The following is a 20,877-nucleotide window of genomic DNA, read 5'->3' as shown; positions in this document are numbered from 1 at the left end:
GGGACTACCTTCTTACTGGGAACTGTGGAAAAATCCCTCAAATCGGCACTCTCTCATTTTCGGCATCTCAATAGTACGCATGCGAAGAGGCACGGGCTTCTGAATGTTCTACCCTCTGACGATCCAGTTCGATCTCGGCCTCAGTTCAGCGGATGTCATATCTGTCCCCCAGAGTCGCCCCTCCGGCCACAGGTGCCCACCACCGACGTCCATTACCTACTGGACAAGTGCAAACACCTTTCAGCAAGGCCACCAGGGGGCAGTGCAGAGTTGCATGTGCACCTTGTTACTCAAAGTTGTGGTCCCTATGCTGGCTGCCGCAGCACCACGTGGGAGCTTGTAAAAAAAAAAAAAAAATGCCACGTTTCCGGGGCCAACCCAGACCCGCTGAGTATGAACCCACATTTTCACAAGGTCCCTGGCATCCTCTGCACATCGAAGTCTGAGAAAGCACGTCCTTAGCCCTCATGATCTGGTTCAACTCTACCTGCTTGCGCTCAAACCACACATTAGGCAAGCAGAGAAGTCACTTCCCCTTTGATGTGGGAAACAAAGGCAGAAGAAAAAGCATTACATTATTACATTTCCCTACTACCTACAGCCCATTGACAAGTCCTTGAAACAGGCAGAGTGACATTCCTCTAGGGACTCAACTGCCTCGATGGTAATACTTTGCTAAGGGCAAAAAGGCAATCCCAGGCTGACCGCCTCCCCCTCCCACCAGGATCCTGTAAGTCTGCTTTAATGTATAAAAATTCCTTTGGATCTCTAAATCCCCCCCAAGATACATGTTGCCAATCATCCCCCAAGCATATGGCCCACCGATATACATATGAAGGGTCTCAGGACTAAGGTTTTATTAGATGGTAATAAATGACCTTTCCCAACAACAGCTAGCCCCCTCAAGGTCCTGGAAACCTTGCTTCCAAAATTCCTCAGAGACTTACGTTACCCCTAACCCCCTCCCAACTTGAGGGTATATAATGGGCCATTCCTCATGACCCCGGTGCAGCTCTTTCTACCTATGGATCCTGTCCCCGTGCTTTAATGAACCACAATTTTGCACCCAAGACATCTCAATAATTCTTTCTTGGTCGTCGGCTCCGGACTCCACCCCATCTCACCTCACCAATATCCCACAACCTCATCACCCTTGGTCTCTGGCGCTGATGGGCTCTAAACTGCACACCCCTTCCCTCCTTCTTAGTCTGGGCTATTTGGACATCTTGATCACGTCTCTGACTGGAGCTTTGCAGCCGTGCTTCCTTGATTGCTGCCGCCCCTCCTGGGAGCGGGCTCCCTCTTCCTACAACCTGTCTTTCCAGCCCCCCTGCCCCTGCACACCCTCTGCATTCTAAGCCCTCACCCAGCAGGACCTGGAGGCCTCTCCCCCTGGCTGGGGCTCTTGCTGCCCTCCCCTAGTTTCCTCCATCCCAGGAACCACCTCCCTGAGCTTTGCTGCCCAGGGAAACAGGCATTTGGCATTGCTGGTGGCCATTCTTCCTCCATTAAAACTGCCAGGACAGGTGGGTGAATAGAACTGGCTCTGTCTCCCGTTAGTCTGTTTCAACCAAGGCTTCAGATATACCTGGAATACAAATGGCCTTCAGGCCGGGCCTGAATCCAGTGCAGGGAAGGGGTGGTGGCAGGCCTGGGTGGGCCAGAACTGCCACTGCACCAGCTGAGAAAGCCCAGCCCAGCCCTCAAGAGTCCCCAGGACACAGTCAGACCTGGATTTTCAACCTCGGCCACCACGGGAGGATGTGGTCTGTGGCAGTGGCAGCTCAGAGGCTGTGACAGGGCAGCTAGGGTCACTGAGCTCAGGTACAGCCCCTCCTTCACCCTGAGACCTGGGGCTGTCCCAGGTGGAACCACAGCTTCTGAACCCTGGGCAGTGGGAGAATGTCACACCCACACAGGGGTGCTGGGGGGAGCAGCTTCCACTTGGACCCCCGGGACAGACCCGACCCCAGCTCCAAAGGTGCTGGAAGCCTGAGGTCGGAGGCAGGAGTGGGCCCAGCATCACGATGAGGAAAAGCCGGACTGAACCGGGGGCCTCCCAAGGTCTGCTCCTGTCCCCTGTATGACGTCTGCTAGGGTGCTGGCTCCCGTTAGTGTTCGTGCCTTGCCCATCTCCCTGTAGACGCTGAGCTCTCCAGGACGCAGTGCCTGGCCCTCAGGGATGCTAGGTCACTGTGTGTGGGACACAGGGATCCAAGCAGAGTCGCAGTCCTCCGTGGAGTCCGACCTCATGAGCGCCATGTGATAGGAGGAAGTCAGTCTGTCTGTCTGTTACGGCGCCCCAGGGTCATGGCTGGACAGATGCCAAGGGAGCACCTGGGATGGCCTGGCTCCACTAGGGCATATGGCACCCATGAAATTCACTCTGGGGGACCCCAAGAGGAGCCTCACAAACATGGACGAGCCACCAGGACTGCACTGCTCCAGGACACACCAGGATAGAGAGGACCTGAAACACATGGTGCTTTCACCTGAGCTCCAGGTCAGCCAACCGGAAAGGGCGCGGTGGACCTGACAACTAGCTTCTGCTGGAGTGCGCAGCCGAGCCGGGGTGTTGCGAGATAACGTTTTCCACAAGTTTCCCATCAAAACCCTCAGTAAGTAATGCATTTCCCGTCATCATCCAGAGTACATCTATGGATTTCGATAACCGAAGCAAAATCCCGTGAGCCTTTGCCACCCCGCCCCTTGCACGGGACGCTCTCCATTCTCCCGGCTCCTCTAGGCTACTTCTCTCTTGCAAAATGCTAGTTGCAACCTACTGAATTGCTGTCACAACCTTCTGAGTTACAAGACAAACTTTGAAAAGTGACAGTTGATATATAACCAGGGTTTCATTTATTTTTGATAGCCAGTGATTTTTTTTCCGGCCCTGACGGACGGACCAGCTGGTGGCAACACTCACTACAGTGATAAGACGTGGTCATAATAGCTGTCCTCCACAGGCGCTATGCTCGCTGTACTTCTCCGTTTAAAAAAGCATGTTTACCATACACAAAATAGACTCAAAGTGGATGAAAGACTTCAAGGTGAGACAGGAATCCATCAAAATCCTAGAGGAGAGCACAGGCAGCAACCTCTGTGACCTGGGCAGCAGCAACTTCTTGCTAGACACGTCCCCAAAGGCAAGGGAAACAAAGGCAAAAATGAACTATTGGGACTTCCTCAAGATAAAAAGCTTCTGCACAGCAAAGCAAACAGTCAACAAAACCAAAAGACAGCCGACAGACTGGGAGAAGATATTTGCAAATGACATACCAGATGTCCATTATACAAGACTGAGGAATCACTGACCTCTACCTCTGAAACCAACAATTCATTATATGTTAATTAATTGCATCTAAATTTTAAAAAAAAAAGCACGTTCAGGGGTGCCTGGGTGGCTCAGTCAGTTAGGGCTAGTATCCAAAATCTATAAAGAACTTATCAAACTCAATACCCAAAGAACAAATAATCGAATCAAGAAATGGGTAGAAGACATGAGCAGGCACTTCGGCAAAGAAGACGTCCAAATGGCCAGCAGACACATGAGAAAATGCTCAACATCACCCGACATCAGGGAAATACAAATCAAAACCACAGTGAGATCCCACCTCACACCAGTCAGAATGGCTAAAATTAACAAGTCAGGAAACGACAGGTGTTGTCAAGGACGCAGAGAGAGGGGAACCCTCTTACGCTGATGGTGGGAATGCAAGCTGGTGCAGCCACTCTGGAAAACAGTATGGAGGGTCCTCAAAAAGTTGAAAATAGAGCTACCCTACGACCCAGCCATTGCACTACTAGGTATTTACCCCAAAGATACAAATGTAGTGATCTGAAGGGGCACCTGCACCCCAATATTCATAGCAGCAATGTCCACAATAGCTGAACTGTGGAAAGAGCCCAGACCTCCATCGGCACATGAACGGATAAAGAAGTTGAGGTACATATATACAATGGCGTACTGCTCAGCCCTCAAAAAAGCGAAATCTTGCCATTTGCAGTGACGTGGATGGAACTAGAGGGTACTATGCTAAGCGAAAGAAGTCAATTAGAGAAAAACAATTCTATGATCACACAGATATGTGAAACTTAAGAAACGAAACAGGATCATAGGGGAAGAGAAAAAATAGAACAAGATGAAATCAGAGAGGGAGACAAACCATAGGAGACTCTTAATTGTAGGAAACAAACTGAGGGTTGCTGGAGGGGAGGGGGTGGGGATGGGGTAACTGGGTGATGGACGTTAAGGAGGGCACGTGCTGGAATGAGCACTGGGTGTTATATAAGACTGATGAATCACTGACCTCTACCTCTGAAACCAATAATACATTATATGTTAATTAATTGAATTTACATTTTTTAAAAAATGCACGTTCAGGGGCACCTGGGTGGCTCAGTCGGTTAAGCACCTGACTCTTGGTTGGTGGTGATGAGATCGAGCCCCTGGTCGGGCTCCATGCTCCGTGCAGAGTCTGCTTCAGACTCACTTTCCCTCTGCCCCTTCCCCCCCTTCTAAAATAAAGAAATAAAATGAAATCTTTAAAAAACACGTTCAAAGGACAAATACTATATGATTCCACGTATATAAGGCCCCTAAAGTCAGACTCACTGAGATGGAAAGTGGAATGGCAGGTGTGGGAGGCCTGGGGGAGGGGGAGGGGGAGTTACAGTGTTTCAAGGCGACAGGGTTTCTGGGGCGCCTGGGTGGCACAGCGGTTAAGCGTCTGCCTTCGGCTCAGGGTGTGATCCCGGCGTTATGGGATCGAGCCCCACATCAGGCTCCTCCACTATGAGTCTGCTTCTTCCTCTCCCACTCCCCTTGCTTGTGTTCCCTCTCTCGCTGGCTGTCTCTATCTCTGTCGAATAAATAAATAAAATCTTTAAAAAAAAAAAAAGGGGGGGACAGGGTTTCAGTCTGGGAAGCCGGACAAGCTCTGGAGAGGGATGAGTGGTGAGGCTTGCACGGCAGGGTGAATGTGCTTAATGCCACTGAATTGTGTGCTTAAAAATGGCTAAGATGCAAACGTCATTTTATGTATATTTTACCACAGTTTTTTAAAAACTCAAGGGCAAAAAAGCGACTTTCACAGCCATTATCTCCCAGCTTGGACCCCGCCGTGGTCCTGAAAGTGAGCAGGGCCGGCAGTGGCTGCCAGCCCCACCTCACAGAGGCCTGGATGCCCCAGAGGTGACCCCCGGAGGTGACATCCCTCCTGGCAGCGCCAATGCAGAGCCAGGCTCTTGCCACCCCATGCGGGGGCTCGGTCCCTCTTCACTGCTGCTGCCCACCCCACGCCGAAGCAGGGGTTCCCGGCCGGACAGTGCATGGGCATTCTGGGGAGATGGGAGAGGGGTCTCACAGAAGCCATTACTGCGTGCAGGGTCCGACGCTATGCTCACGACGGTGACGTCCGGATCAAATCTATGAGGGTGAGAGGGTGTGAGTGTGTCAGAAAGAGAGAGAGGCGACACCCATGAGGTGCTGAACGTGGTGCATTAAACACGGTGTTTATAATTGCACCATGATTCCTGAACTTGAACACCGGCTTCCTGCTAAACCACACCTGTTTCCTTCCCCTGTCACCACCCCTGCCCCCGGGCTGTCAGAACAGCAGCCCCAGCCCCAGCCCACTGAACACAGGCGACTCCTGCTCCGCTACCGTTTCGCTGCCCTCCGTGGCCTCTCCAGTCCCAGGAGAGAGGCTCCACAGAGCCAGGCGCCCTCTGAGAAGGAAGGCAGGGCCCCAGGGGCAAGACCAGGCGTGCAGCTGTGCTGGGAGACGGTTGAGCTCTGGATGCAGACCACAGCAGGGCAGTTGGCCAATGGCCCGCTGGGAGAGACCCCCCTCCCGGAGTAACAGCCATGGGCCTTGGAGAGAAGGTTCAGGCAGAGAACCGGGCCACTTGGGCCAGGGAACACTGGGATAGCCACTGTCAGCAAGGAGGACCGGGGTACCTACTGACTCTCCTCCAGGGAGCTCAAGGCTGCAGGTCCTTTGACCCTGAGGGCAAATGAGGCCGGGGACAGGTCAGGTGGGCTCTGAGGCCCCTTGGGGACAGAGCCCTGGCCCCAAGCCGTGCTGGCCCCTGCTGCTGCTGGGCTTGGCCGTGGGCGCCCAGGGCCGTCTGCCGCCAACAACAGTAGGCCCACCGAACAGCACCCCCGGCCCTGGAGCCCCAGCAGGAAGCAGCTCTCGGAGCCTGTGGGACAGGTAAGGGACTGAGTGAGTCATGTGAGTGAGGGAGGAGAGGGTCTTTGCAGCCAGAACTGGGACTGAGGCACAGAGCAGCTGTGAGGGGGATAAGGACAAGGAAGAATTGGCAAGAAGAGGGACAGTCTGGACAGACCCTGGCTTTATATAAAGTGTTGACATTTCGTCCAGGGTGTATTCGGTTGCCTTAGGGTTTTTTTTTTCAGTATTGTATTAAATTATTATTTATCTTCATTACTGAATTTTTTTGGCACTCCTAAATTTTGCACCCAAGGCTAGTGCCTCCCTCAGCTCACCCTGGTCTTCCAGGTAGGGAAGAAACAGGAGGCAGGGGCAGGATACCCACGTGGGTAGAGGGTGCTGTGGCTGGGCCAGGGTTCCCAGGCCGCCTCCTCTTAGCCCCCTCCTTGCCCTTCCCCTGCTGGACAGGGGCCACTCCCTGAAGCACTAGGGTGCAGGCTCCAGCCGATGCTTCTTCCGTCAGAGTGGGCCTTCCCTGCTGTCCCCAGGTCACCGGACCCTCAGCCAAGGACCTTCGGCTAGGGCCGCCTCCTGCGACCGACCCCCTAAGAACTCGATCCCACCCATGGTGCAAGCGCCTCCGTGGGAAAGGCCCCTGCGAGGGTCTGTGGGGGGCCAAGGTCTGCCCCCACTTTCCAAGTAAGCCCAGCCCACTCCTCTCTGAGTGCGGTAGAAAGTCCCTGGACGAAGTGCCAAGCATCGGGGTCCACTTATGATAATGAGTGACCCGACAGCACGTTCACGGTGGGCACTAATCACTTTAGGGGCAGAACCTCCCTCGGCAACCCTACAAGGCAGAGCTCACTGTCACCCCCACTTTACAGATGAGGATAGAGGTCCAGAGAACTGAGGAGACCTGCCCAATGTCACACAGCCAGTGCAGACCCCAACACTCAAGCCCGATGGCCTCCAGCTCTTCCCACCCCCACCTCCTAACTTGGGCTGACAGGTCTGCCCCTCCCAGCCTCAAGTGCCTACCCTGCAAAGCGAGGGGTCCTAACTGGTTGAGGGCCTTGTAGCCTGACACCCAGCCCAAGGATGGTGGGGTTGCTGTGGTGAAGGGCTAGAACAGGATGCGATGCTTCTCTTTGGTACTAGCAGGCCGGCCATGGAGGGCGGGTCAGCATGTGTGGGTTGGAAAGGACTGGCATCTCAGCATCCGGCAGGGCCCAGGGAAACACAAGGAGAGATGGAGCCCCCATGTTGGGTCAGGCCTTGTGCTGGAGCTGGGATCCCAGAGGAGCAAGTTTGGGCCCCAATTCAAGGTCCAGCGGGAGAGGGGGCGGGGGAAGCAGCCACCACATGCAAGGACAACGGCAAGGTGGTACAGGCACAGAACGCCCAGGAAGCTCCCAGTGGTCTGCAGGGCTGGAACAAGGGGCTACTGGGGCCAAGATGGTCAGAGAGAAGGCCACACAGGTACCAGCCCCTGACCTGGAGGACCCATCCCGGGAGGACAGACTTCATCTGGGGGATCTTGGGGAATGTTTGCAAGGAAAGGACATGACCAGACTTGGGTGGTTGAGGGTGGGAATCTAGGGCTAGATAGACTTGGAGGAGGGTGTGGTGGTGTCTCTGGCAGAGTCCACAGGTAGTTGGAGATTGAGAAAGTGGGAGTAACAGGAAAGGGAGGAGCCAGGATGCCCCCCTGGCTTTTTTGCTAGCTAGTTAGGAGAACGCTGTGACTGCACCAGCGTGTCCTGTACCTTAACAAAATGGTCCAAGAGAAGGGGTGTCTGGAAGGCGTTGGTCCCCCCCCAAGGAGGTCCACTCCCTTCCGGCCACTTAGGGATGGGTTCAGGATGGGCCTGAACCAAGGGGGTCATGTGCAGTCTTGAGGACAGACCTATAGACAATTTTTGGAGCAGTAAGGTGGTGGGGGGGGGGGGAATGACCAAGCTGGTTTTACAGATGAAACGCTGTTGGCCAGTGATGGGGTGTCTCCAGGCAAAGGGAGCTGCGAAGGCTAAGAGGAGAGTGAGGCAGGGGTTGGGAGAGGGGAGGGGAGGGGAGAGGAGGGGAAGGGGAATGGCAGACCGCAGAGGGTTTCATGCACCCATGGTTTTTCCTGAGGCCCTTGAGGGACTTATGTAAGGGACTCTCAGAGTCAGATTTGTGTCTTGGGAAAATGGCTCCGGATTTTCTGACAGCAGATTAGAGCTGCAGAGAGGAGACTGTCCACACAATGACTTAGATCACCTGTGAAATTGGCAAGTGAATTTAAAGTGATGGTACCAGAGGGTTGACGGGGGAGGACTGGGCACTCTCACGGATGGTCAGTGGAAGACGAAATTCTTGGAACAAATGACACCATGTGTCAAGATTCATAAAAATCTGCATTCCTTTTAACCAAGTAGTTATTCCACTTCTAGAAATTTATCTTGAGGAAATAATCAGAACTTCAGCTAAATATTGTACATGTGTTCAGAGGAAAGAGTAGAAACCCCCTCAATGTCCAACAATAAAAGAAGATAAACTATGGTATATCCATGGAAGAGAATAATAAACTCACTATATAGATAGATAGATAGATAGATAGATGATAGATAGATAGATAGATAGATAGATAGATAGATAGATAGATAGATATAGTGACTGTAATCACATAATAAAGATTTCTATTTTTATTTTACTTTAATTTATGCAGAGTAAAATTCCCTCCTTTTGGTATAGTAGTTGTATACATTTTAATAAAATCATAGAGTCAGGTAACTACCACCACAATCAAGATAGAGAACATTTCCATCACCCCCCAAAATTTCTTTGTGTCTCTTTTGTAATCAGTCTCTTTCTCTGCCCCAACCATGGCAACCACTGATCTCTCTGTGACGCTATAGTTTTGCCTTTTCCAGACTACCGTATAAATGGAACCGTGCAGTATACTACCTTTTTGTAAATTAAACTTTTTGTTTTGAAATCATTGTAGATTCACATGTAGTTGTAAGAAGCAATAAAGGGGGTCCCATGTTCCCTTCACCCAGTTTTCCCCAATGGTAATGCCTCATAAAACTATAGTAAGATTTCACAACCAGAATATTGACATTGATACAGTTAAGGTCCAGAACATTTCCCTGACCACAGATGCCTCTTCTTGCCCTTCTATTGCCACTCCTACTTCTCTCCCTTCCAAGTCCCTTCCTGACCCCATGGCAACTACTAATTTGGTCATTTCTAATTTTGTCATTTCAAGATTATTCTATAAGTGAAATTATATAGTGTGTAACATTTGGTCATTAGCGTTTTTCACCCAGCTTAATTTTCTGGATGTCCATTCAGATTGTTGGGTGAATCATAGTTTGTTGCTTTTTATAACTGAATAATAATATTCCCAGTACAGAATCTTTTGAGTCTGGCTTCTGCAGTTCAGTATGCCTTTGCAGTTCACCTCGCTTATCCCATTTGTCAATTGCTTGTTCCTTTCTACTGCTGAGGATTCCATTTTTCAATGTATTACATTTTGTTTAGCCATTCACCAGTACAGTGTTGAACGGAAGGGGCAAAAATCAACATCCTTTTCTTGTTCCTGACCTTGACGGGAAAGCTTTCAGTCTTCCACCAGTGAATATGATGTTCAATGTGGATTTTTCATAGATGGTCTTTATAAAGTTGAGGCAGTTCCCTTCTACTCCAAGTTTTTTAAGTGTTTTGTCATGAAATTGCGTTGAATTTTGTCAAATATTTTTCTGCATCCATTGAGATGATCATATGGCTATCATCCTTCATTCTATTATTATGATACGTTATATTGATTGATTTTCTTAAGCTGGACCACCCTTGCATTCCTGGGATAAATCCCACTTGTGTATGATTTTTTTAATATGCTGTTGGATTCACTGTTCTAGTATTTTGTTGAGCATTTTTGCATGTGTATTCATAAGGGATATCAGTTTGTGGGTTTTTTTGCGATGTCTTTGGTCTTGAAATCAGAGTAATTCTCAAAGAATGAGTTAGGAAGTGTTCCTTTCTTTCCTATTTTGCAGAAGAGCTTGTGAAGGATTGGTGTTAAACTAGCTTTAAATATTTGGTGCAGGGTTTCCCTGGGTGGTCAGTCGGTTAAGTATTTGACTCTTGGTTTTGCCTCGGGTCATGATCTCGGGTTTGTGGGATCAAGCCCCACCTTGGGCTCTGTGCTCAGCATGGAGTCTGTTTGAGGGTCTCTCTCTCTCCCTCTCCCTCTCACTGCCCAATCATGTGCATGCATGTGCTCTCTAAATATATAAATAAATAAAATCTTTAATGATAAATAAATAAATAAATAAATAAATAAATAAATAAATATTTTGTACATACACACATGCATACATAAAAATATTTGGTAGGATTTTCCGGTGAAGCCTTAGCGTCCTGGGCTTTTCTTTGTGGGAATGGATTTTGATTACCATTTTAATCTCTTTAGTTGGTATAGGACTGTTCAGGTTTTCTATTTCTTTTTGAGTCAGTATGGGTTGTTTGTGTCTTTCTAGGAATTTGTTCATTTCAACCAGGTTATCTGATTTGTTGGTATGCCATTGTTCATATTATTTCCTTATAATCCTTTTCATTTTTGCATGGTGTGTAGTAATGTCCCAACTTTCAGTTCTGACTTTAATAAATGGAATCTCCTCTCTGTTTTGTATTTGTCAGTCTGGTAAATGTTTCTCAAAGCTGCTAGACTTCAAAGAACCAGCTTTTAGTTTTACTGGTTCTCGCTATTGTTTTTTATTCTCTAATAATTTATTTCTACCCTAATCATTATTATTCCCTTCCTTCTGCTAGCTTTGGAATTAACTTGCTCTTCTTTTTCTATTTCGTTAAGATAGACTTATATTACTGGTTTGAAATCTTTCCTCTTTTTAATAGAGGCATTTTTATAGCTATAAATTTTCCTTAGAGCACCACTGTCACTGAAACCCATAGGTTTTAGTGTGTTGGGTTTTCTTTCATTCATCTCAAAGTATCTCTTAATTTCACTTGTAGTTTCTTCTTTGACCCATTGATAACTTAAGACTGTGTTGTTTATGATTTTGACTACTCTAAATGCCTCACGTTAAGTGGAATCATGCGGTATTTGTGCACCAACATTGCACAAGGTTTCCTATTTCTCCACATCCTTACCAACACTTATTTCCTACTTTGTTTTTAATAGTAGCCATCCCAATGAGTGTGAAGTGGTATCTCATTGTAGTCTTAATTTGCATTTACCTAATGATTAGTAATCTTGAGCATCTTTCATGTGCTTACTGGCATTTGTATATCTTCTTTGGAGAAATGCCTGTTTAAGTCCTTTGCCCACTTTTGAATTGCGTTGTTTATTTTTTTCTTGTTGGGTTTTAGGAATTTCCTATTATTCTGGATATTAACCTTTTATTACATATATGATTTGAAAATATCTTCTCTCATTCTGTGGGTTGCCTTTCTACCCTGTGGATAGGATCACTTGATATACAAAATTTTGAAATTTTCATGAAATCCAACTTGTCTAGTCTTTCTTTTGTTGTCTGTGCCTTTAGTGTCATATCAAGAAATCATTGCCAATCAAATATTGTAAAGCATTTGTACTATGTTTTCTTCTCAGAGTTTCATTGTTTTAGCTCTTATATTTATGTCTTGCATCCATTTTGAGTTAATTTTTGTATATGATGTTAGGTAAGAGTCCAACTTCATCCTTCTGCATGTGAATATCTATGCTTCCCAGCACCATTTGTTGAAAAGACTGTCCTTTCCCCCATTGAATGGTCTTGGCACCCTTATCAAAAATCATTTGATTGTATGTGTGAGAGTTTATTTCTGGGTGCTCTGTTCTATCTCATTGGTCTGTATATATGTCAATACCACACTGTCTTGATTATTATAGCTCTATAGTAAGTCTTGAAGCCCTGTAGTGTCATCTCTCCAACTTTGTTCTTTTCTTTTGATATTGTGTTAGGTAATCTGAGTCCTTTGCCCCCTCTATAAACTTTAGAATCAGTTTGCCAATATCAGCAAAATAATTTGCTGGGAATTTGATTGGGATTGCATTGAAGCTATAGATCTGGCCTGAGGGTTGGGTAGTGAGAGCACTCATGGTCACATGTGACAAGATGAGGACAGAAAAAGAGCTGGTTTGGAGGAAACGTGGTCAGTCTCATTTGGTTATGGTGAGTTTGAGATTCCTGTTGAACATCCAGCTGGAGATGGTCAGTAGGCAATTTAGGGAGAATCAAGAAGAGGGTTTGGAGCTGGAATAGACTCAAGCCTCACCCAATGGGCAGTAGTAGGAATCCATAATGTAGGAAGATGGCAAAGAAGGAGAACCCAGGGTGCCGGTCTGGGAGTCAGTTGCCATGCACAGGCAGGGGTGAAAGGGAAGTCAGGGGAGGAGGATGGGAGATCTCAGGTGCCAACAGGAAGAGAGTTACTGAAAAGAGAGGCTGACTCTGTGTTGCATCCTGTAATGACATAATGTACAACAGGAACTAGGGAAATGCCCAGGAAGAGGGCTTTGTTGGCCCTGACCTGAGAGCTTTCAAGGAGAGATGGAGATGAAAGCCAGGGAGACCCTCTATGTCCCAGCATATGAAACGGTGCCTGGAGCTACTGTTGGATGGATAGGTGGGTGGATGGATGGATGGATGGATGATGGATGGATGAACACATGGACAGATAGACAGAGAGGTGGACAGAAAAACAGTGGTCTGAGAGATCAGAGAAAGCTTCATCAAAGAGGTGGGACTGCATTGTGTCTTGATGTGTAGAGAAAAAGTGGGGGGTCTTCACATGGGAGTACTATGATTCAGGAATGGCCCAGTCTCAGACCAACCAGTAGGTCCAGGGAGGAAGCCACCTGGCTGGACTATGAGAAATTGTAGGAGAGGAACCCTCAGAAGCTCTAAATGAGGCCAGGAGACATCAGGCAGGTCTGAGCCAGTTCAGGACCTGCTCTGCCACACCACATGAGAGGACGAGGCACTCAGGGATTTACTGAACACCTACTCCATGCAGTTTCACGGTCAGCACAGGATTAAGAGATGATCAGGACAGCCTTGGAAAGGGACATATACAAGACATGGGTGGAGTCTGCCTCAATCAGGGGGCTGGGCACAGGGACACCTCTGGGCTGTGGGCTCATCCAGGTGTGCCACAGCCTCTAGGAGGCTGGCTGCCCAGCCCCACCTGCTACAGCCTTATGCCCATCACAGGTTCCTGTTCTGGCCTGGCCCCCAGGGGGCAGGCCCCAGGTGTTGGCCCGGTGGGTTTTGGTCCGAATCTCAGTCACCCTGGTTTGTTTTCAGTGAAGGAACCCAGCTCGCCGTCCTAGGTAAGTGGCTCTCACCACACTTCCCAACCTGTCCCACCCCTCTGTTGTCTTGGGAAAGTTATTTTTCTTTGGGGCTTGCTTCCTGTCTGCCCTTCCAGCCTTAAGGACTGACCCTCTAGCGGATCTGTGGGATCTGGGGGAAGTGGATTGGTCTCAGGGAAACCAGCAATAAGGACCCCAATAGTACAAGCATTTACCTTTAGAAGCTGACTGTTGAATGTGTCCAGATTCCAGGGGCCTACGCTTGGGGGGTGGTGATCCAAAAATGGGGATTCCTTCCCTTCCTCCAGGGCAGGCACCTGTGTGGGATCCAAGGCTGGTTCTGACTAGGGGCACTGGGGCGGCCTTAGAGAGAGTCCCTTGGGGTCTTGGCTGAGGGCTTGATGTCCATCCAGGCTAGGAGGGCCACACAGGAGGCTGGGGACATGGCTGGGGCTGTGAGCCCAGCCTCTGGGCACACGAGGGGCAGCCCGAGTGGAGACCCATGGGAGGGGAACAGAACAGTCTGGTTTGCTCTAGGCTGAAGTGCTGAGGGTCTCTGCTAGGCCGTGAGGACACAGGGACAGAGACATGAGTGATGTAGGACAAAGTGTCCAGAAACACAGCCCTCCCAGGATGTTGGTCAGAAAAGAGCAGGTCCCATGGGGCAGAGCCTTACCTGTACCTGGAGCCCCATAATCCTCAGGTGTCTCACCTGTCCAAGAGATGGTCTCCTGCCTTCCTCAAAGGGTACTTTAGACTTAAGAGATGACAAAGTGGGGAGCGAGTGGGGGCTCAGAGATACACAGCTGCCCCTTAAAGTCAGGAGTCATCAGAGGTGCTGGGGTGGCCATGGGACCATACTGCCTGTCGTCTGCAAGGAGTAGCCCCAAGAAGGCAGCAGAAGTGAAGGGTCCTGTGGTCGGGGCAGGAGGGATGAGGGAGATAGCAGAGCCTTGGAGTACGTAGCCTTCCCAGGAGGCAGGAACAGAGCCATTCCTGAGGGAGACGGGGGCTCCATGCCCCACCTGGTGCAGGGCTCATGACCTCCATGCACACCGTCACAGTTGTCCTAGCTGGCTGGGTAGGGGACTCCAGTTCACAGGAGAAGCACCCAGATCCAGAAGAATGATGTGATACGGGGACCAGATGCTGGGCTGGGGAGGAAACCGAGGCTGCAAATGCACCTTTCACATCTGGGAGAGGTGATGTGGAAGAGCTGCTGGGAGCATGGGGGGCTGCCTGCTGTCCAGGGCTGGAGTGGAAAAGAGAGTCCCTTGGGTGAACAAGCATGGCCATCATGGGAACAGTCACAGAGGCTGTAGATGAGGGAAGGGCTGCCCAACACCTGGACTGTCTCCGCATCTCTCACCTCTGCCCACACAGGTCAGCCCAAGTCTGCGCCCTCGGTCACGCTCTTCTTGCCATTCTCTGAGGAGCTGGGCGCCAACAAGGCCACCCTGGTGTGTCTCATCAGTGACTTCTACCCTAGCAGCTTGAAGGTGGCCTGGAAGGCAGACGGCAACCCCATCACCCAGGGCGTGGAGACCACCAAGCCCTCCAAACAGAACAACAATAAGTATGTGGCCAGCAGCTACCTGAGCCTGTCGCCTGACAAGTGGAAATCTCACAGCAGCTTCAGCTGCCTGGTCACGCACGAGGGGAGCACCGTGGAGAAGAAGGTGGTCCCTGCAGAGTGCTCCTAGGTCCCTGAGACCCTCCCCCACCCAAGGGGGCCTGGAGCCACAGGACCTCCAGGAGGATCTGCCCTCCCACCAGGGTCATCCCAGCCCTTCTCCCTGCACCCAGTCAACACTCAATAAAATGTTCTTTATTCAGTCGGAAATTGTGGCTCTCTGTTCATTGCATTTAACACTTTGTGTCCTGAACTCTATCATCCTCAAATGTGAACACGATTCTTTTCACCCTGTGGGAAAGGAGTCAGCAGAAGGCATCGTCATGTTTTTGTGAGGGGTAGTTTTACTCTCACCCAGAATTGCCAGAGATTATTCCAGAACAGAAGATACCAACAGCAGAACCAAGATGGGCCATCCTCCACCATGTCTCTATGCTTGCTTTTCTTGCATGGACCACATAGGTCACCAACAGTACCAAAGCCCACTGCTCTTGGTTCCCTGTGTACTCCTGGATAATGTCTGAGCTCCTCCTTGGACCTGGGGCCTCACCATCAGGGTCTAGCTCCCTCCTGAGCTGTCCCATTCTCCTTTCCTTGTAGGCCCCCACTCACCCACTCGACGCCATGTTTTCTCTGGTTTCCTACCCCATATGAACTTTCCCCATCGTCAATAGCCTAGAGCATCCCCCCTTTCTTAGCAGTCTCCCTACTCCAGCCTCCCCAGTGACACTGTCCTGTGCCTCTCCCACAGACATCTCTGTCATACTCACTAAAGGACCCTCAGTCCCTGGACCCTAGTCACTCAATCCCACATTCCCACTGAGGGCTCCTCCTCCCACGTGTGTCATGGGGGTCCCAGCTGTATTCAAGGTCCCTGGGAGGCAGGGACCCTATAAAGTCATTGGACTTTCACCCAATCACAAGCACTAAACCAAAGTTTCCATGGGTAGTTACCGAGGCCATGAGTTCAACGTCAAGATCAGATTCTGGATTGTGCCCTGGACAAATCTGGGAGACTGACTCACCTTCTTCGGTGTTGGGAATGGGCCCTGAGAACCAGGTAAACTGCTGTGCCAGGAGCTAGCTCAGGATGTAGGGTCTTACCTCTTAACCCAGACAGACAGACTGCACACTCACACACACATCGTAAACCCACATGCATGCACTAGTACACACTCACACACCTACTACTGCAAACATGGCCATGTGGGGCATGGATCTAGGATGTGTGGTGGCATCCAGAACCCTCCATGGACCTCAACTCAGCAGAGGGCACAGGCCCCATCATGTCTGTGTTGGAAACAGGACTGTCCATTCTTCCAGGTGGCGTTCCCCAAGCAAGCGGAGCCATAGACAGAGCTCCTTCCGGGAAGTTACCTGGGGTGAGATATGTCACTCAGACAGTCCCTCCTACCCCTCCATGGCTGGGGATGGGGGGAGGCTCACCCCCCAAGGAACTGAAGATGCAGGTGGGGGGGGGGCCCTTTCAAGCTCCCATGGGCCAGACCAGCCCCCACAAAGAAGAGGCTGGACTTTGAGCCTCCGAAGCAGCTGCGTGTGGCCCTGGGTCGGGGGTGTGGGGTTTCAGGGATGACAGAGGGTTGTGTTCAAGGCTGTGTCGCTGTGTTATGTGTTCAGTAGAGGGACTCAGGTGACCGTGCTTTCTCTCTCTTTGGGGACCAAAGTGAAATTTGGATTTGAATTTCTCTCCTTTACATTCAGTCTAGGACTGGATCTGAATTGCTCTGGCATTCTGGAAACTTCATCTTTTTGTCTGGCCATCTCACCCCCTGTAGCCTACTCCCACTCTGAAGCACGTGGTGGGGACAGGATGGGCCAGTTCCAGTGACCTCCTCCTGCCCCTCCTCGCTGTGACTCAGAGCTGTTTCTCCAGTTGACCATCTCATCTGGCCTCTGGGATAGAAGGAATCTTAGTTTTCCTTATGGGGTAGTTTCATTCTTACCCAGAATAGCCCAGAGAATATTCCAGAATATAAAAGATAGGCCAGCAGGACAGGACAGCCCACCCTCTGCTCCTTCCCTACATTTACCATTCTTGTGTGGACCATGTCCACCCCCAGCGGTCTTGGGACCCACTGCCCATGGTTCCCCATGGCCTCCTGGTTAATGGCTAAGGTCCTCCCTGGAATCCTGGGGTCTCAGTGGCTGGTACTGTGAGGAAAGAAGCCTCTCCCTGGAAGGGAGGAGAGCCTGAAAGACAGACACCAAGCCAAATACAGAAGCCCTATACGTAGATACTACAGAGAGTTACTGGGGGAGATCTCAGAGAGACTGCTGCTGGAGGACAGATGGATTTCTCTAGAAACTCTAAGGTCTCAAGGCTGATGCCAGCCAGGAACAAGACTGCTCAGGGGTGGGATGGCGAGTTATGAGGACAGGTGAACCTGCAGAGGGACTGAGACCAAAGAGCGGGTGCCAGGTCTCCCCTGATTGGGGCACTGGGATGCTCCCGACAGACCTGGGGGGCTCTAACCAGGGCTCACGCCTGTCATCCCCAGCCCTGCTCCCAGCACCCAATCAGCTCTCAATAAAATGTCCTTTTGTCAATCAGAATTCATGCTCTCTGCTAATTTTGGGGGGGGGGGGTCTCGTATTTAATTTGCCACCTCTCCAGGATTCTCAGGGTGAGATGCATGGGATCCTAGGCACCCAGTGGGAAAGTAGCCCAAGAGGAGAGGCTCACAGTCTCCCTGGGACATGAGGAGTCTGGTCACTAGAACCTTAGTCCTTCTGTCCTCTCCTTCCACCATTCTTCCTTCAGCACAGAACCATGCCGACTCCCTGCTGCCTCTCTGGTCGGAGCCGCCATGGCTGGTGACCTGTAGATAAGCCCTGCCTGCCTGACCTTGTGGGGACCCTCTACACTCTGATGTCCTCTCTTTCCTCAGCCTGGAAACCCTGCTTTGGCCTGGACTCCCTCTGCTCCTGGCCCGAGCCCCCCTATGCCCCCTTCCTCTCCACCCCGCCCAGCTCAGCTTCTGCCCATGTTTACCCCCTGCCCTATTGCTCCCTCAGGCTGGACCAACCATGGGGGCCAGGACACCCCAGTAGCTTGGCTTCACAGGCTCTTAAATCTGGGGGTCACTTTGATTCGTCACCAGAAGGCAGGTTCAGAGATGTGAGAGGAATAGGAGGAAGCCAGGAAGGAAACTGTCGCTCACAAGGCCTGCCAGGAGGTTTGGGCACCAGCAAAATAAGCTCTGAGCTCCCCAGGAACCAGTGCAAGGAGGGAAATAGGTGCCTCACTATTTCTCTGAGAAGGACACCCTGCCGGGGGGAAACTGGTGTCTCAGTGCTGAGGGCAGGCATCTCGTACCGTAGTAAAAAGTGGGGATGTGTTTTACCCAATGCCTCCCCATTGATGGGAATCGGGCTGTGACACACACAGAGATAACCACCCGGCAGCCTCAGGCTACGTCAATGACCATGAGGATGCTACGGCTGCTTCTGCATGGGCGCCCCCCTCCCATGTTCCTGTCTCCGTTACCACCCCGTCACCATGGCCTGGTGGGGCGGGGGGGATGGTTACCCAGTTATAGTCCCCTGATCTGGCCCGGTGAGGCGCAGCCAGGCAGGCTCCTGACCCTGGATCCAGAACGGACCCTTGGCACCAAGTCCCAGAGCCCTGCACCCACTGCACGTCCAGCTCATGCCCAGTCGGCCTGATGGCCCCTTGAGTATTCCGGGGCCTATGAGCCACTCCCCCACTCGTGTCCCAGCTCTGCCAAAGAAAGATGGGGTACTGTCTCAGGTGTGTGGCTCAGAAAGTCACCTGCCATCTTCTGGGGGAGGGGGACGCATGTTTATTCTGAATTCTCTCCATTCAACCCTGGAAGTTACTGGGAAAAGTAGGGTCCATCAGGGAACTTTCTGGGTGGTGCTGTGGGGCTCCGGACGTCTGGGGTGCTGACCGCTCTCTGGCATGAGGGGTGGGCAGTGGACCCGGCCCCAGCACCTCAGTCCTTTGTGCTGGGCCCCTGGGGTGCCGCTCCTCCCCTGCACTCGGGGGGCTGGCGGAGGTAGGTCAGGTGGGTCACTGCAGGCAGCGGCCGTGGACGGGTTATCGGCGACCCCCTGCTTGAGGGCTGCTTGAGGCTCATGCTTTTCCTCATGTGATGCCCAGACCAGCCCGGGAGGCGGGTACTAGTACCCCCTCACCTCACAGATGAGGAGCCGGAGGCTTCCAGAGCGCTGCGGGCCTGCTGAGGTCCAGGTGGTCAGAGCCACAGAGATGGTGGGCACCCAGGCCACTCCCTCACCCCAAGGTCACCCTCCTTCCTGAGGACGTCACGACTACACCAGGCCAGGAGAAGGTGCTGAGCACACAGACCCCCTCAATCTCCAGAAATCAGGGATCTCCTTAAGGATCCGTGGGGTGGGGAATCTGGGCTCCTCAGCCCCCTGTCCTCAGCACGGTGAGAGAAAGGTCAGCCCGGGAACGTGGTGAGGGTGGCAGCAGGAGTGTCACTGTGTGTGAGTGGGGGCGATGCGTGTGTGTGTGTGTGTCTGTGTGTGTGAGCTCTGGAGCTGCGGGTGTGACCGGCTGTGAGTGTGTGGGTTTGTGCCCATCCCTCTGCATCTCACGGGCAACTTCTTAGCCACGGGGTCAGTCAGCTCCACACACTGGAAGCGGGCCCTCTGCGCCCCAGCCAGGGACCCAGGGGTCTCCCACCTACCCCCTCCTTCTACTAGGCCCACAGGCTCAGGGAAGTGCAGGCCACTTCCTGACCCTCTCCAGAGGCCTCCTCCCTCTGACTCTCAAGTTCCCAGTGCAGGCCCCACACTCCTGTCCTCACACCCAGGGTGTGTCTCAGCAGGCCCATGAACCCTCCAGCACACTGAGTTCAAGCTCCCCCGGAGGCTGAGATCTGAGGATGTCAGAGCCCCTCGAGGGCCACAGACTCCTGAACAAAGCAGGGGTAGGTGTTGTGCACCCATTTCACAGACGAGAAAGCTGAGGCTCTGACAATGGGACGGGGGTGCTGCCAGGGGTCACAAGGTGAGTTCCTGCTGTCCTTGCCCCTCAGGCTCTTTCCTCGGCTCCACCCGTCCTCGGCTTGACATGTTTCGTGTGACATGTCATTCATTCATTCACACCCTCCTTCATTCAGCAATCCCTCAGCGAGCACTGCTGTGGGCCAGGGCCGGGAGCAAGGAGACGAGAGAGCTCATGGCCAAGGACAGCTACGGAGACCACCGCTGACCCCACTCTCATCCTTGAGCCCCCAGATCAGCTCTCAGCCCAGGGAGCACCTGATGAAGCCCAAGCATCTTCCCGCTCACTTAGAATAAGATGGAACCAAGAGAAATGTGAGCTGAATGCCCCTGGCTGCAGTCACTGGCTACCACTCCAGGCGCTTCACAGCCCCTCATGGACCCTTGACGTCCCAGTCAGGGCTGTCATTGCCCATTTCACTGAAGGTCACTGACCAGGAGGGTCGCACTGAGGCCCAGACCAGCTCAGAGCAGGGTCATCCTTCCCTGGAAGGAGTGGTGGCCCCAGGGCACCAGGCGGACAGGTCCACAGCAGGATGGAGAAGAGTGACAGGTCCCGGGAGGGGGGCTTGACCTGGCCCCGCCCTGCCTTAGCTGTAGGACCCTGGGCACCCCCCTCCCTTCCGGGCCTCCTTCCTGCTGAAGGCCTGGGCTAAAGGACAGGACTGTGACTGAGTCAGATTGGGGGGAGGGAGGCTGTGGCTTCCTTCTCAGCCCAAAAGCCAGAGCCC

General features: G+C 51.7%; 1 gene segment (V, D, J or C); it reads left to right on the top strand.

Annotated features, from left to right (window-relative positions):
- Window positions 1–6,018: 6,018 nt before the first annotated feature.
- On the top strand, window positions 6,019–15,329 carry LOC113247060 (immunoglobulin lambda constant 6-like). The segment is given in 3 exon segments: window positions 6,019–6,218; window positions 13,397–13,515; window positions 14,881–15,329. Coding segments are annotated over 3 exon segments (639 nt in total).
- The last annotated feature ends 5,548 nt before the right edge of the window (window positions 15,330–20,877 follow it).

The sequence above is a fragment of the Ursus arctos genome, unplaced genomic scaffold, assembly GCF_023065955.2.
Source record: "Ursus arctos isolate Adak ecotype North America unplaced genomic scaffold, UrsArc2.0 scaffold_34, whole genome shotgun sequence".
Taxonomy (NCBI): domain Eukaryota; kingdom Metazoa; phylum Chordata; class Mammalia; order Carnivora; family Ursidae; genus Ursus; species Ursus arctos.
This window is presented reverse-complemented; position numbering and strand designations above follow the sequence as displayed.